This window comes from Ostrea edulis, chromosome 10 (genome assembly GCF_947568905.1).
Source record: "Ostrea edulis chromosome 10, xbOstEdul1.1, whole genome shotgun sequence".
NCBI classification, from domain to species: domain Eukaryota; kingdom Metazoa; phylum Mollusca; class Bivalvia; order Ostreida; family Ostreidae; genus Ostrea; species Ostrea edulis.
This window is the reverse complement of record NC_079173.1, coordinates 24,920,871-24,937,561: the sequence shown is the minus strand read 5'-3', so window position 1 is coordinate 24,937,561 and position 16,691 is coordinate 24,920,871. Positions and strand designations below refer to the sequence as shown.

The 16,691-nt window shown below is 34.9% G+C and overlaps 1 protein-coding gene across 2 annotated transcripts in view; it reads right to left on the bottom strand.

The window, feature by feature from the left end:
- The window catches only part of LOC125665609 (uncharacterized), an 87,280-nt gene extending 74,204 nt beyond the window's left edge, over window positions 1-13,076 (bottom strand). Inside the window, exons 1-12 of one of the 2 annotated variants that reach the window (XM_048898331.2) lie at window positions 12,892-13,076; window positions 10,572-10,594; window positions 9,931-9,966; window positions 7,940-8,012; window positions 5,823-5,944; window positions 5,018-5,113; window positions 3,056-3,244; window positions 2,360-2,374; window positions 1,980-2,187; window positions 911-1,082; window positions 414-600; window positions 113-222 (exon numbers count right to left, since the gene is read on the bottom strand). In XM_048898331.2, the coding sequence (XP_048754288.2) occupies window positions 113-222; window positions 414-600; window positions 911-1,082; window positions 1,980-2,187; window positions 2,360-2,374; window positions 3,056-3,244; window positions 5,018-5,113; window positions 5,823-5,944; window positions 7,940-8,012; window positions 9,931-9,966; window positions 10,572-10,594; window positions 12,892-12,956 (1,296 nt within the window). In that variant the 5' untranslated portion in view covers window positions 12,957-13,076. Of the gene's footprint in view, window positions 1-112; window positions 223-413; window positions 601-910; window positions 1,083-1,979; window positions 2,188-2,359; window positions 2,375-3,055; window positions 3,245-5,017; window positions 5,114-5,822; window positions 5,945-7,939; window positions 8,077-9,930; window positions 9,967-10,571; window positions 10,595-12,891 lie in introns of those variants that run through there. The other variant, XM_056152338.1, reaches the window with a different exon arrangement.
- Between the last annotated feature and the right edge of the window lie 3,615 nt (window positions 13,077-16,691).

The window sequence follows — 16,691 nt, the reverse complement described above, 5'->3', positions numbered from 1 at the left end:
TAGTCAATATTGTATCAAATACAATGTGAACCAAACACTTTCACTGAGAACAATCCTACACAATCCTCTAATTACTATTTCTATCAGTCTACAAGAGTTCCCCTGCACTCACAGAATTACAAGCTTGGAAGCTGCCACTGGTCAGGTGACTACAGATGCTTTGGGCCTGGGAGATGCCGGCAGCACTACAGGTTTTCTGGGTACTGTCAGGACAGGAGTCCGCTACAACAAACACTCGAGATGTAACAGCTATCACTTGCTTGTTTGCTAGTAAGACTGAATTAACATTGCATCAACTGCTTGTTGGTTTCCTACAACATACACTTTACCAAAATTTTCATCTAAATTTACTGCTGGAAAGTTCGTTGTGATATCAATTGAGCTTTCACCAATTCCCCACCGTGAACACTTACTTCCTACGGCTGTTTGCTTCCAGGAGTTGCCGAACGTCGCCTTGTCTGCACTGGTAACTGTGGATCCTTGAGAGGTTTTAAAGTCATTGGTTTTGTCGCCGTCGTTCAGTCCACAGAGACCACACATCTTGCCCTTCAGGTCTGCATTGATGGAGACAAAAATGGATTCTCTCCCATCCCACCTCACCTGAAATATTGTAAATGAATTGTAGCAAGATTTATTTGGGAAATTGTAATTGTAGCAAGTTTTTAATTACCTTTCTAGGAAATCATTGTTGCTAGTTTTTTTTTTTAAGGAAATTATTGCAGCCAATTTTTATTTTTTTATGAAATTATTGTTGGTAGAGAACTACTTTGATGCTTTCAATTTTGGAGAATTTTCCTCAAACCCCCCCCCCCTTTCCAAAACCAAATCAACACTTCCAGCACACCAAGATTACATGTACCTGATATACATAAAAGATTTCCAAATTTTCCAGATATATTACAAACAGTACCTTAAAACCCAGAGTTGAATGCGTAAGGATGGTGTAGTGACCGACTTTGATAATTTCCACTTGGTTTTGATTGGCGGGGATGGGGAGCACAGCTCCATCCCAGTACACCTTCTCTCCGGTAGCTTCCGCTTTTAATTGCACTTTTGTTGAACCAAAATAGATATCTACATTTCTGAAGAAAAAACACACAAAGTAAAATAATAATTTAAAAAGTTTAGTTGATGGAATCGTAAGATCTTTGCCGTGTGGTAGTAATTTTGTATCTCTGTGTGGTGGTGTTAAGTACATGTGTACTACACAGCATTTCAGCTAGTCAGCAATCAATCGTTTGAGTGGAGTACTGAGCTGAAGAACAAGGTTGTCCCTGGTATACATGTACTTCTTTTTTTTTTGGTGGGTGGGCGGGGCGGGGGTGATATGGAAACGCATGCTTCACAGCATTTTCATACCTCAAAGCAAATTGTAGACAAACCAGGCTATGACTAGTGCACATTAAATGAATCTACCCGTGATGAAAATTGAATCTGATTGGTAGGTATCCATTAAAAAGGTACACAGCATGTTTTATATAAATCATATCAGAACAAATCTCGAATATAGGGACATAATTTAGTATATGTATATCCAGTAAAGTGTGTAAACCAGAATGAAAAGTCAATTTGAAACTTCGTTGATGTGATGCCGTCCATTAGAAATCCCATGTCTCTCAGCATGACAAAAAAAGTATTGGAACTCAAGAGGAACAGACAGACTCAGATCCACGTCTGCGTGTTCTAGTGCCCTCTAGTTTTGAATCACTAGAATAGATAACTACTAGTGTACAGCTTACATTTATATGTAAAATACAACCTAAAATAAACAAACACTGTTTTCAAAGAACATGAATAATGTAAAACAATTTTTCATCCTTTGCCTGAGTATCTGAGGACCAGAGGATCACAAATAATAACAAGATATTTCTGTTTCAACAACCGGAGTCTTTTGAAAAATGTTTCAAGCCTCTGCGCAGTAAATAATTCACCAATGAAAGTGTCATAAATGAAAAACATTCATAAACATTTTCTAGTACCTATGACATGGAGCACTTCGGGTGCAGCTTGGATCATTGATGACATGAATATGGAACGTGTTCCCGCTGCATTCTTTGGCGAGGACATATTCACACTGGCCTTGATATGAGTAAACGGTGCCGTCAAATGTCCGATAATGGTCCTGACCCCAGGCCACACACATGGCGTCTCGTACAAATGCTGGTGTGGGCTGAGTCGGGGGACTCACTGTATCAGAGGAAAATTAATTTGTTTTCTTTATGGTTTTTGGTGAAGAAATCTATATGCCACAAATTAATTTTTAAACAAAAGCTGCAAAACACACTTTTAGCATTTCATGTTACATATTTCGTTAAATCGCTCAGCTATAGAGAAAAAATAGTGAATATCTGTAATTTACCTGTAGCTTGTCCCACTGAAAAATATAAATTAAAAAATTGTTAAATTTATTTAAATACACTTCAAAATAGAAAAGAAAAGTTTAATAATTAGTAACAATCATAGAGATATAATACATATATATATCAACAAAAATTTTAACCATAATGACAATGAAATATACCAACAGAAACACAACCTCCTATTCTTAGTGATATTTTCATTACCATATTTCATTCAAATATATCATTTTTACAATATTAAAATAGAAGCTAAATGTCTCCAAAAAAATGTCAAGACTGAAGAGGTGCTGCCCCATTGAAATTATCCTGAAGGATAACAACAGGTCTGAGACACTGTGAGCCCTTTCTCTTGATCAGGTAAACGGAGCAATCTGTAGTCAAAATCAGTGGGCGAAGAAATAAAAACCGGGTCTGAGATGCATGAAATACTGTTGCATTTATATGTGCATGTGCTAATTGGGGTATGTATTGATGTCAGTCATAAGAACGTCTCGTGTGATCAAGTTCAATCTGCCGTCAATTACTTGGTAATGTGACAGTGTATGATGCAATTCAAAATTGCTAATAGCGTTAATAAATCAATCATATAAAAAATTATTGACGTTTACTTGGGGTTGCATTTCTTTTGCATGTCAGTATATCATCAGCTGCTATAATCGGTCACAAAATCTGTAGAGAGCAGTTAGCACGTTTACCTGGGATACACTTGGGGAAGGTAGGGCGTGGACTCCAGCTTCCGTCTCGACAGACATATTCAGTAGGTGGGGCGTACTCGAACTTATAGCCGGTCTGACAGGTGATTGAACACTTCATCGTGGTACCAGAGCTTTGACACTGTACTGCACCATTACTGGGCTTGGCAGGCTGGATGCAGCTGCCATCGGCTACAATGTAAACAGTCACATTTATTTCACTTGTTTGGAAAAGGGTGCGTTAGAAATTTGGAAATATCATGAGAATTAATATTAGATGAAACCAAGAAATTGCATGCATTACAGAAAAGAATACAACAAATTTTGACAATTTTGAAACCCACACATAACATAGGGATGCATCTATAACAATATTACTAAAAAGTCGTGCTCTTTGTTCAGAAGATATTTGAAAAGATTTTTTGTCTATATTCATGTAATATGTCACAATGTAAAAATTGATCCTTGGTTCTAACCCCAATTGTTAATCCCTGGGTCTATGATTAAAAAAAAACAACACCCACCCCAGAAAAAAAATAAAAGACTTGAATCCACACAACTTGGGAATGTTGGCATATCAATATGATAAATGTGGTCCTATAGTCTACAAAAAGAATATTTTGGAATTTCTTGTTTATATTTTCATTCAAAACTTTGAATCCATAATGTAAGCCCCACCCTAGCCACATGCAAATGCCATTATTTGATGAAATATGAATCTGCATTACATATGAAATAATATCATATGAATTAATGATGACAAGTGGTACTTGGGAAGATCCATACAAATTTTTTATATACATTTTTCAGTGTAAAATTTGGATCCCCATTGTGACCCAAACCTACCTCTCCGGGCCATGGTTCTAACAAACTTGAATCTGCACTACCTGAGGATGGTTGACATTTACATACTACTCATCACCCTGTTGTTTTAAAGAAGATTTCCATGTTTTCCCCCTCATATACTCTGATTTGTATTGCGACCCAAACCTACCCCAAGGGCATTGATTTTCAAACTTGAAGAAGCCCTACTTGAAAATACTTGCAGTCATGTTGCTCTTCAGAATAAGATTTTAAAATATTTTCTCCTATATTTGTAATATATATCATGTAAAACTTTGATCCCAATGCGTCATGATTTGAAGAAGGGACTTGTTCTGGAGAAGATGAAAGATGAAATTGTGAAAGGTTTACAAGACCAAGTGTCTGACCGTGATGACTCCATCGACAGACAAATTTTGATCAGAAAAGCTCAATATTGAGCTTTTGTCTCTGGTGAGCTAACAACTATATTGCTAATTTTTCTTCATTTTTTAAAACAGCAGCTTGTGTACATAAAACATGCTTCATAGCAGTGATTTTTTTTCATTTTTTTTACAAGGGTCCTGTGGCTTTCGAATTGGAATTTTTTTTTGACATTTCAGTCATATTGGGAAAAATCAATTTTATCGTAAATAAGTTTTAAAATCATATCAAACATTATGTTATCTTTATTTTACACATCAAATTTTCTTTAACCATTTAAAATTTTCAATTATTCTATCCAAATCATCATTCCCATAACTCTTTGTTAAGTCTTATGCATATAATTCACATCGAATGTTTATTTTTTTGAAATATGTTTTCCTTTCATAATTTTATTATTGGGAAAAATGCAAGCTAAATTGGGGGGAAATTGACAATTTTCAGGAGGGGAAAGTGCCAAAATTCGAACCCAAAATGGGCCTAAAAAAAATCACTGCATAGCGAAATGCTTCATCAATGAAATTCGTTATCCAATAAATTCATAATATGTTTTAAAAGTACAGGGAATTAAAATCATTTCACTGTAAGTGTGAATTCATTATAAGTATGTTCACTGTAACTACGATTTACTATAGAGGATTTGAATGCAAACTTTGGCTAATACATTCAACACAAATGATCAACAGATGGATATATATACACACATAAAAAAAAACTTACGACTTTCACAGAAAGTTCCCCTCCACCCAGGAGCACATGAGCAGACATTAGGTTGAACACAGGTTCCGCCATTTTGACAGGCAGGGCTACAAGTTGCTGAAACACAGAAATAAGAATGGTAACAAAAGCTCCAGCATTTTCTTACTAAGACACAATGACTGCAACATATATGGACAGCCAATGTTTGTGAGACTCTGAAGAGGTACTAAGATAACCCCCCCCCCTCCCCCCCTTTGTAACAGGATAAAAAAAAGATGAAGAAAAAATGTTTTACTTAAAAAAATTATCATTTTTTCTCTGATTAAAATCTTTATCCAACCCCTTCAGCTATATGTATAAAAGGGTATATAAACGCATATCTACTGAAATAGTGAGACACCATGAAGAAACACGTGACTTCTATTTTGTTAACAGGCCTAATTCAGTTTTACTAAATAAACATACAAAATGTATTCAGACAATTTCCTTATACATCTCATACAAAACAACATTTTTCTAAATGTCTATACTTTTACCACTTTTTTGCTGTATTTTTGTGTCTCCATATTAATTATCTAATCACTGTCAGAAAGTAGAATTTCCTATGGTTTATAATGTTTGCACATCTTTATGCAATATTAATGCATCTCATGCATGACACAAAGTTCCTCAAGTCTCTCTGTTCATTTTCATAGTCATAGCCAGGGTATTGCATCCCCTCTTTTTTCAATATCACATTTATTCATTTGATTTCTTTTCTCAGTCTATGATTTCCCCTCCCCCCATTTAAATGAACATATAAAAATAATATCTATATTTTACTTACGTATACACTTTGGAAACGCTGAGCCATCGAAGAATTGCCCAGTCATAGGATCACAATCCTTCTGTATGGTGGTGTCTCCATTGTCAAACTGATACCCTGAATTACATTGTGCTGTACACCGACTGAAATGTAATGAGAATTCTGATTGGGTCAAATCCCATCCACATTCTTGCAATGGCACCACTCACATGATCAGGGCATATTATCTAAAATCATCCACACCCATACGAAATTGAGGGAGGGGGGGGGGAGGGGGCTAAATTTTGCAGCCCTTCAATGGCAATGATTACGTCTCCATATGAGTGAAAAATTCTTGAGGGGGACGTTAAACAATCAATTAATAGTACACATCAATGTCATTTATACATTTTAAACTAATACCTGTAGTACTATAACCTACCATCATGTTTACTTTATAAGATTCGTAATTCAAGTACTATATATTTTGTTTCACAACAGAAATGTCATTTGTTGAAAAGGACTGTTTCAGATAACATTGTACAAAAAGACTATAATTAAAATCATAGTATTTTCATAAAGCTTTTATCTTTTTCTTCAAATTGACCCAAGCCGTCACAAAAAAGAATTCTTAAAATCCTTGGATCCGTAAAACTAACAAATTGAGGTAGAAATGAATCAATATCTACCCAGAGTTATCGTTCCTTACACTCAGTGACATATATACCTCAAGTCTCAAAATTAGCAGTATTCCACTTGTAAATCCACAGTTAATAAAATTAATACAAAGAACTAGTTTAAGAAATATTAGGAAAATGTAGGGCAAGTAACTCATTGTAGTTTATATTTCCCATTACAGTGCGTATCTAGATCTACCTACAGAGTGTAATTGAATATTATCCGCATTTCCACATGATTCAATTGTCACAATAAGACTTGACATTTGCTTTTATAAGCGAGCGCAGCGAGCCAGCGCGGAGCGCTGGCTCGTACTGCAAGCTCTAATGACTAGAGCGCGGGAAATAATCCGAGCTAAATCTCAACCTCTAACAAGAATTTTTTTTGACGCCAATCCCAGAAGTCCCTCGTACAAAATGGTGGATGGTTCGATTCGTAAAATAATAATAAAAAAAAAATCTTTAAAGTATTACAAACCTTTCTTATTTGAAAGGAAAGGATGACAATCATATTCTTCCCCCTTTCTTTTTAAAATATTGTCTAAAGAAATGTAAACAGTCACGTCACAACTACCAGGCTACATCACAACACGCTCGTTGCATTTCCCGCTAAACCGATTCCTACATTGGCGAGAAGAGCAAGACAGTAATCCTACGTATTGACAGTGAACCAGATCAGGTTTCCTTGTTTTCAATATAAATTTTTTGAAAATGTATTCAGATATGCTGCGCTCGCCCCAACGGTCACACCGTAATCATATTATCAATTTACATATATTTCTACTTTATCGATAAATTTGCCGAGTCCTGTGAGTTAATCCGAGATTCCTATGACTCTGGGAGAGCCCCACACATGTGATAATATAAAAGCGGGGGTAAGAGTCAGAGGAATCTCGGATTACCTGCGAGTGTGATCACATATCAACACAGTGATCAATTTATTTGCTAAAATTCAATTTCTTAAAAAAAAAATTATGTCTGCATCAATCTTTACTAAAGCTTATAATTCCTTGATTGATTCGTTTTAGTACTTTTTAAAGATCTCTGGAGGCTTACCTGCTACTTTTTAAAAAATGTTTTCATGTTGTGTTATATTCTTAACCGGACACGTCCGACGAAATCTAAACCAGCATGTAAACGGTGATGTTAAAACTTCCGATTTGAAGAAATATATATTCTGGAGCTTTTTTTTAAAAAAAAATTATTGATATTATAATGAATCGATCTATATTATCATGATTATTTGTGTTTTATATCCATTATATCCATATAAACCCCGCACTAAATTGTATTCTGATAAAGGACACGAAGTTCCCAAACGGAACAAGTACTCGGCCTTTTCCGTCAAGTCGAAAAGTTAACGGAAAAGGCCGAGTGATGATCAGCAATATGACCCTTCATCTGTCATGTCAGTATTGTTATAGGGATATCTACATCATAATGGTACAGATTTGTGATACCGACAGATATTCAGTTACTTACTAAAATATGGTTGAATCCCCACAGTTTATTTGTCCATCCGTTGGTGGAGCTAAAGGCTTGCAAGCCCCTGATGCTGCAAAACACAAGTTGTACATGAAATTAATTATAAAATGCTTAAATTTAAAAAAAAAAAAAAAAAAAAAAAAAAAAAAAAAACAACAACAACAACAACAAAAAACCGCTTCTATATAGTTTAATAAAATTCTCGCCATTTTATCTACCGCTGATAATAAATATCCAGTTCCCCAGCTATAATCATATATTATAATGACTGAATTTATTTACTTTTTTTTCCATTTAGGCCTATATATTTTTGATAACTTACGCATCGGTGTGTAGATATTTTGAAAAGGAAACTATATTATAAGAAACCGAGAAATCAGCTTGCATGTTCTTACACAAAAGTGTGCATTTTCACGGGAGTTTGATGACGCGGCCTTTATCTATGAGTTTCAGTTAGAAACACTTGCCTATAAAGTCCACTACTACAGCCCTTTAATAAGGACAAAGATTTATTTATATATACATATATAATTTATGTATTCTTATATGATAATGTTTGACGAAGAAAGCAAAGAAATTTCAGCATTTATAATGATTGCCTACTTTTTTGTATATTTATTTATTTTTCTAAAAAAAAAAAAAGAACGAGAGAGAGAGAGGGTGGGGGGGGGGGAGATTAAATCTACATCATGTTGAATTCAACAACCATAAAAAATGGGGGATCTTAAATTGAAGACAAGAAGAAGAAGAAAAAAATGAACCCACATTACATCACAAGGGTGACAACTATTGGAAATTAAATAAATACATCAATCATTATGTCGAGATTAATATCGTAGGAGACTCGGATATTCTAGTTTAAAAAAAGATAAGAACAAAAACCGTAATCTTGGTGTGAGAGAAACGTAAAAATTTACAGCATGTATCTGTAACGAATAACGTATGTGTTACATCTCCCGTGCAAAAGGTCGCCGTGATATCGGAATCAAGATTTTGAACTGTCTAGCAAAACAAATATGATTCATCAATTTTGTTATTTTATATAGCAATTTATTTTCAGTTAACAAAAGCTATCTGATATGAAGAACCCCTAGAGGAGATTTGGCACACGGAGGGTATTGAAAATTATGGGTGTTTGGCAAACAGAAGGTGTACAAATATAGACCTGTCGATATGAATGTGTTTATCAGGTATACCTGTAAGATAGGACCATAAGGAAAACAGCTATAGCACTGATTAACTTTTTAAAACACAACCCGTAACTCGGTTAAAAGTGTATTCCATGTATTTATTATTTATTCATTATATAGGCTTTTCATAAATGTTATGAAAAACACATTCATATAATTCTCTCCCCCCCCCCCCCCCCCCCCCCCCCCCCCCCCCCCAATGAAAAATTACGAATATCACAACCTTCTGAAGATATCGAGTTTCTATTTTTAGGTTTAATTCCAATTCTTGCCCCCCCCCCCCCCCCCCAATGAAAAATTACGAATATCACAACCTTCTGAAGATATCGAGTTTCTATTTTTAGGTTTAATTCCAATTCTTCCCCCCCCCCCCCCCCCCCCCCAATGAAAAATTACGAATATCACAACCTTCTGAAGATATCGAGTTTCTATTTTTAGGTTTAATTCCAATGGTTTGATTTTAAACATTTTTCCTTTCTTTTCATTAATAGGCCCTATCTATATATAATATATATGACCCACTTTCAGCATACTAAGACTACCCTCTAAGTCACAAGAACGTTAGAAAAGTATGTCAGAATTAGTAAATATACTTCAGATAATAAAAGCAGGAGAGAAAAAAAAAAAGAATTTGAAACTAAGTTTCAGATTTTGCACGCAATAAAATTTTATCATTCTTTAAAAAATGTTGTACTTTGAAGTACAGCAGTACCTGTTACGTGTAATCCAGAAACTAAAATAGAGAGAGAGAGAGAGAGAGAGAGAGAGAGAGAGAGAGAGAGAGAGAGAGAGACTTACTTCCAGGTCCAAATGGGTTTGAATCTCCGCCACCAACTATAACCGGAAAACAACATGAAATTAACGTTTGAACATTAAACAACTGTTAACATTCTAAAAATTTAATCATTAAAATTTACAATTGATATGAATATAGACTTGGTTATTTTGCAGTGTTTAGGTTTCCTGGCATGTTCAATAAGGGCATGTACTGATACAGAGAAGCGTAGGAAAAAAGAAATATGACGAGTTTAATGGGTGTAGGTATTCTGAGATATATTTTTTTGTACCCCTTTAGTTAAAATGGTGGCAAATTTTCAAAAAGAAATACTGACAACTGAAAGTTAGAAAACCGCAGTTCATCTTATGCACGTGTTGTTTTAAATTCGCTCTAGCCCTATATCATTTTACAACCTTTTAAGGTGCATGACATTGTGTTAAAACTAAGCTAATGATATACGTATATTTCATAAATTAGCCAATTCCTAAATTGCCCGCTGACGAACAGTTCGAAAAGGATAAAATTGGAGCGGAGTTTCGAAATATCCAAATATGTTAAATTCACTATTCCGGGTTATAGCACCATAAAATTATCTTGTATTGATCCCGCATTTTAAATGTCTACATATCACATCTATTACGATAATATTTACTATACTTACATTGTCTTTTATGCCTATTCGCCCTGAAATATAGATAAAATATAGCTAAACTTAAATATAGATAAAATATAGCTAAACTTAAATAGCTGTAGGTGTCAAAATTCAAAATATAGCTAAACTTAAATAGTTGTAGGTGTCAAAATTCAAAATATAGCTAAACTTAAATAGCTAAAGCTGTCATAATTCAAAATATGACTAAAACTTCAATAACTATATAGTTGTCATAATTCAAAATATGACTAAAATTTCAATAACTATAGTTGTCATAATTCAAAATATGGCTACACTTTAAAAATAACTATAGCTGTCATAATTCAAAATATGTCTTAACTTGAGTGGCGTGATTCAATATACTCTAGATCATTACAATGTGTCTCCGCTGACAGATGACCACGATCCGCTCCTCAGATCGCGAAGAATAGCGGATCATGCATTTGTATCCTGGCTAGACTTATGTAAGCTTGGGAGTAAGGTTTCTACTCAAAATGGCATTGACAATCTCTCTATGTAGTATAAGATATTTACTTCTAATATTTCAAAAACATTATTCAATCAAGAAGAAAGATATACGTATCCAATATCAATGCAACCCTGGTATTTCTTCGGAAACACCATGTCACAGATATTCTGGTGAAATTTAATAATGTTTCGTCAAAACTTAATGATATTTTTAAACCTTCATAAAACAATTTATTTACTGATAAGGAAAAATCTCGTTATATTGATTTCATGGATAATATTGAAAGCTTTACCGATTGATAAGCATGAAAACGAATAGGCGAACGCACGCGTTTGTACGACATGATCTGCATTACATGTGTAACATTACCAGTATTAACTCTTTCATGGTCTTTAGAGGTGCAATTAATCAACATGCTATTACACATTCAATCAAAGCGATTTCAAAGATTTTAATACGTTTTAGTCAATGGTGTTCGACTAGTAATCAGGTCAATCGCTCCTCCAATGTTAAGTCCTCCGAGTGTGTTCGAAGGATCAGTTTTGAGAGCAGTGAAGCGAAGTTGTGAGGGCAAAACACCAAGGCGAGGGAGCAAAAACTAATATGGCTTAGAACTTCGACTTCGCTATTTTCCACTCTCTTTCACCGTTTCAGCTTTGCTTTAACATCCTCGCACTTTCGCTCCTTCGCCAGTGAGTAGTTTAATCAAAATATCATAATGTTCAGGAATTTTGAAGTACAGTGTAGTTGTTATTCGGGAGCGTGTGTTCGCGCGGCTTTTATATCGAAACACCACTGACGTCATCATCTTGTCATGTTCTCATTTCTTACTGATTGTGAGTCCCCATAGAAAACAATTTGGAAATTATCAGATTGAAGTTCCGCAATTCAGTAATTCGTTTATCTTTAGTATTCACCTACTACCATAGTACGGAATATACTTAAATATTGGGAGTGTTCGATTAACAACCATTCCTGCTTAAACTTATAAAGAGCTGATATCGATGCCTGCTTCGGAATCCACACTTCGGGGGAAAAAATCTAGATCCGCCCTTAAAAGATTCAACACCCAACAACTGCAAACAAACGGCATTTTTAGAACCACTATTCATCTTAATTAGTTATTTTGTGCAAAACAATCAATTGAATCAACGACATGAAATTTTGCATACATCGATAACCGTTTTCATTGTTTTAAATCCAGTCAAACTCTGTTTAGGATTTCAGTCCAAAACAAAATGCTAAATAATGTAAGCGGAACTGAAAAACACATGTTGTAGATTTAGTTAGAGATATGTTATCCAATCAATGAACAACACACGCAGGTGCCAGTGTAGAACATTTTCAAAAGATTATATGTATGAATATTATTCATTCAAAACACACAATACATTAATGAATTCTTAAATTCTATAATACATACATGTAAAGAATAGCGTTCGGGAAAAACAAAAATTATCGCAATTTTTGCTTTACGCGCAATCGTTCATAATTATTCAAAGTAATATGAAATAAAATAATTTTTAAAAAAAATTATATATTCGGAAGAGTTGCTGATTTAAGATTTCAACCGCTAATGTATTGATGATATTTCAGCCGATTTATAAAGCTATATATCAATGACAATGTCACAATATCGTTACATAGTCTGACCAAAGAAACTTTCAGGCAGATGCCACAAAGATTTTGGGATATATTAAATATTGACAAAAACAGTTTAACTGAATCTATCCCTTTAGACAGCAATATCTAGGCATCAACATACTTTTTTGCAGCATGTGTCCCTTATGATAGATTACACTTCTTTCAAGGCATCGAAAATATAAAACATAATGTAATTCTATACAAGTTTGGCCCTACCTTGACTCAATCTGAGTGACCAAGGCGCCCACCAAAACCGCCCAGGCTAGGGCGCCTAAATTCATGACTCGAAAAATCACTCCTCTGTTAAATTTAAAGTGTGTGGACAATTTCACAGATCAAAATGTTCAATCAAAGGTCCCAGTATTTTTTGCATTCGAAAAACAGTAACAGAGTTCTTACGAAATCTGGTTCTCCGCAGAATTGGTGACAGTATATAAACTCCCCCCAAAACCACGTGACAATATCCCTCCAAATCACAACATAAAGTTTATCATTGGTGGAGAACTTTGTCTAAGTGCTTCCATTTGAGAGTCTTTAGACAAGATTTCATTGATCGTTTACTTTTGGAAACACACGGGTTGAAAAGATTTAGATATCGCCATTCGGAGTGACGTGATTAATCTATTCGATCTCGGATATGACACAGGGTACATGTACCCTGTATGTGAACCGAGTACACGTTTTATAATATGGTTATACAAGGTTTGTAACACATTACAAAACCCCATATTGTGTCTTCAGCCACAGCAATGAAGTGATCGAGAAATTAAAATAAATTTCATTTGTTTAGGAATTTTATTATATCTTCCTGCAATTTATTTTGTTACCAACGACGCATATGTGACTGTTAAGACATTTTGATGACAAGCACGATACAGGTCTATTGTGTTGTAGATGTTAGATTATTGTGGTACCTGGGCGATGACATAGTGTGTATCAAAGAATATAATCTATGTAGGCTCCATATTAAGCATCGAGATATTAATTCACATTAAGACATGCACGGGCATTGTTCAGACTTTCACTTGAAAAAATTACATTAAATTATACATCAATGGGCTGTCCATAAGGTTTGTGGGCAATGGCATTTTCGTCATTTCTAATTGTTTTGATCTACAAATTGAATACCAAAATATTTGTTATGAATTTCCAAGTCAAAATAAGTGTTTCGAATCTTTCCACTTATATTAAAAGGGGGAAAAAAGGTTTTAAAAGGTCGAGGAGGTTGTGGCCCAGGGTGAAAACGTAACAAACTTCATAATTTAATACCAAACAGACACGTAAAAAAAATATTTTTCTCAAATTGAATTTTCTTGAAACTTTAATATTTTGTTCTAAGGAACAAAACTCCTTACTTGTATGGTATAAAAGAAATCTATCCTATCATTTTTCCTCCACATAGTTTCAAACATAGGGTATCAGACCCCAGTTAAATGAGTGTGAAATTAAACTTTCATGATAAGAATGCGCTCTATGTAAAATATATCTATAGAGATTTTACAAAAATTAATAATATTTTTTATAAAGCTGACCTATTTGTTACTAAATCTAAAAAAAATTATCATTGTAATTGATATATTTGTGTAAATAGCGATGTACAATATAACGTGCATGGTTCGTCAACAGCAAATCTTAAACGCAAAATTGCTAAATATATTAAGATCTTTTAAAAAGAAATGTATAGTTCCCATGGAGGAAAAAAAAATCAACATAATGAAGAAAATGATACAGAAATTGGTACATTTTGAAATAAAGAATTTTGGATATTTTGGACTTTTTGTAAAGAAAACATCGCAGAGTAATATACCTTTGAAAACGCCCCCCCCCCCCCCCCCCCCCCCCCCAAGAAACGCCAGCCATTCGAACGGAGCAGCGTGCAATAATAAAATCCTATATTGACCTTTCTTCAAATTTAAAAGGGTAGAAAACTAAGTTTTAAATGGTCACCTAGGTCTATAGCCCGAAAACTACAGAATTACTACCCGAGGTCTATACAGGTAGATGGGATAGAAAGACAGCGTATAGTTTTTGCAGATTTTTATGGTATTCATTTTTATGAATTTCATCACCAGCACAAGATTGTCCAGTCTTGCCTTGTGGATATAATTTTCTTTATTACAAAAAGACTTATTAAAAAAAGAGAAACCTGGACAACCTTGTGCTCGATATAAACAAAAATGTTAAAAACCGGTCATTCGATGGATATCAATAGAGAAAAACAAAAACAGACAAACCCGATTTCCAAAGACGGCATAACTCTTAATGTTAACGAACTTTTCAGTAAAATGAAATGCAAAATCTGTAAGTTAAGGCATTAATGAACATCAGAGTGATCCTGGGACATACTTGTAGATTGCATAATTCAAACTTTGATGTTTTGCTAAATAATCGGGGGTCGTATGTCACAGCAAAAGTGGGGAGGTCCTTTAGACTTGTGCCTAGCGCTCAGGGCCGTAGCAAGGAGGGTTCTTATAACGTGCCAATGCCTGCCGTTATTAAGGTCATATTCGAAAGATGCGCGATCTCACTTCTAAACGCTGAGCGTTTGGTTGGTAAAGGAGCAAGATTCACTGTCTATTTCCTAGGTTTGACTCGGACACGGTACAAGCGGGACTCGAACTCACGATCTCCAAGTCATGAAGCGAACGCTCTTACCACTGGGCTTTCGCGATCTGTCCTAGAATGACAACAAATTCATACTTCATTGTTTTAATAAATCTGTCCAACCCTCCTTTCCACAAAACTAGTTTTTATTTATATATATACATCAATTTGTAACTACAATATCGTAACAGGCAGAGAAAAAATGCAACGGACCAGACTGGGATTCAAACCCAGGTCTCCTGAATCTCTAGTCAGGTGCTCCACTACCTGGACTATCTGGTTACCGATGCTACTGACCGTTTCGGGATGCTGAAGCTATATTCTGGCTGGGTACTTAAAAAAAAAAACGAAGAGAAACAGATAATTTTGTGTTCCCATGTTTTCTTTCGGCAACTCTGACCTGGCCGAAAAAATATTTTTGGGATAAATTATCAACCAACTAGATGCTCTCACAAAACTATACTCTATACCTTATATATTCTTAGTGTATATGTTAAGATGCATTGATATATTCTGTTGGCCTATTTCATAATTGTTGAAAGATATTTAAAACAATTTAGGTGATGATCCCTAAACCATATATATTCCTGCTACATATATCAAGATGCATGGAGTATTCTTATGGGCAAATGCCCCGGGGTCATACCAACCCCTATACTTTTTTAATTGTTCAGATATCTTTAAAATGGTTAAAAGCAAATATATTCTTGTTGCATATGGCACAATGCACCGAGCACCAGGTTTTTGTTTGTCATTTACCACACCATTTGCCCCTCAAGGTGAAAAAGAAAATTCCGAAAACTTATTGCACATCTAAAGGACACAACCAATCATCTCCTAAAATATGATTTGGCTACTGCATAAAATGTAAGAAGAGTTCTGGGAACTAGATTTCTCTTTTGTTGACCCCCCCCCTCCCCCCCCCTCCCCCCCCCTCCCCCCCCCTCCCATTAATTTTTACCCCCATTGGTCCCCAGGAAAAATGAAAATGAAAATTCCAAAAACTTATTACACATCTACAGAACACCAAAAGATGATTTGGTTACAGCTTAAAATAAAAGAGGAATTTGAAGAAAAAGTGTGTGACAGACGGACGGACGGACGGACGGATGAGGGTAACAATGATACACCCGAATTTTCTTTGGAAGTGGTGGTGTAATAAAACGCGGCTTTACTATTATGATCTCCAGGGAGAACACCTACACACACGTTTCAAAACCTGTGTGTATGCTTATGTTTGAAAAGTGGATTAATCATGATGGTGAATATTTTGAGCAATGTTTGAGGTGCTGTTTGTGCAAATTCCTGTTTAAAAGCTGCAATGTACAAAGGGCAATGCTATTTGTGTGGATATGTTCAGACGTTTTTCATATCTAGATATTTGTAAATTTCTAAACTCATCGTACACAATG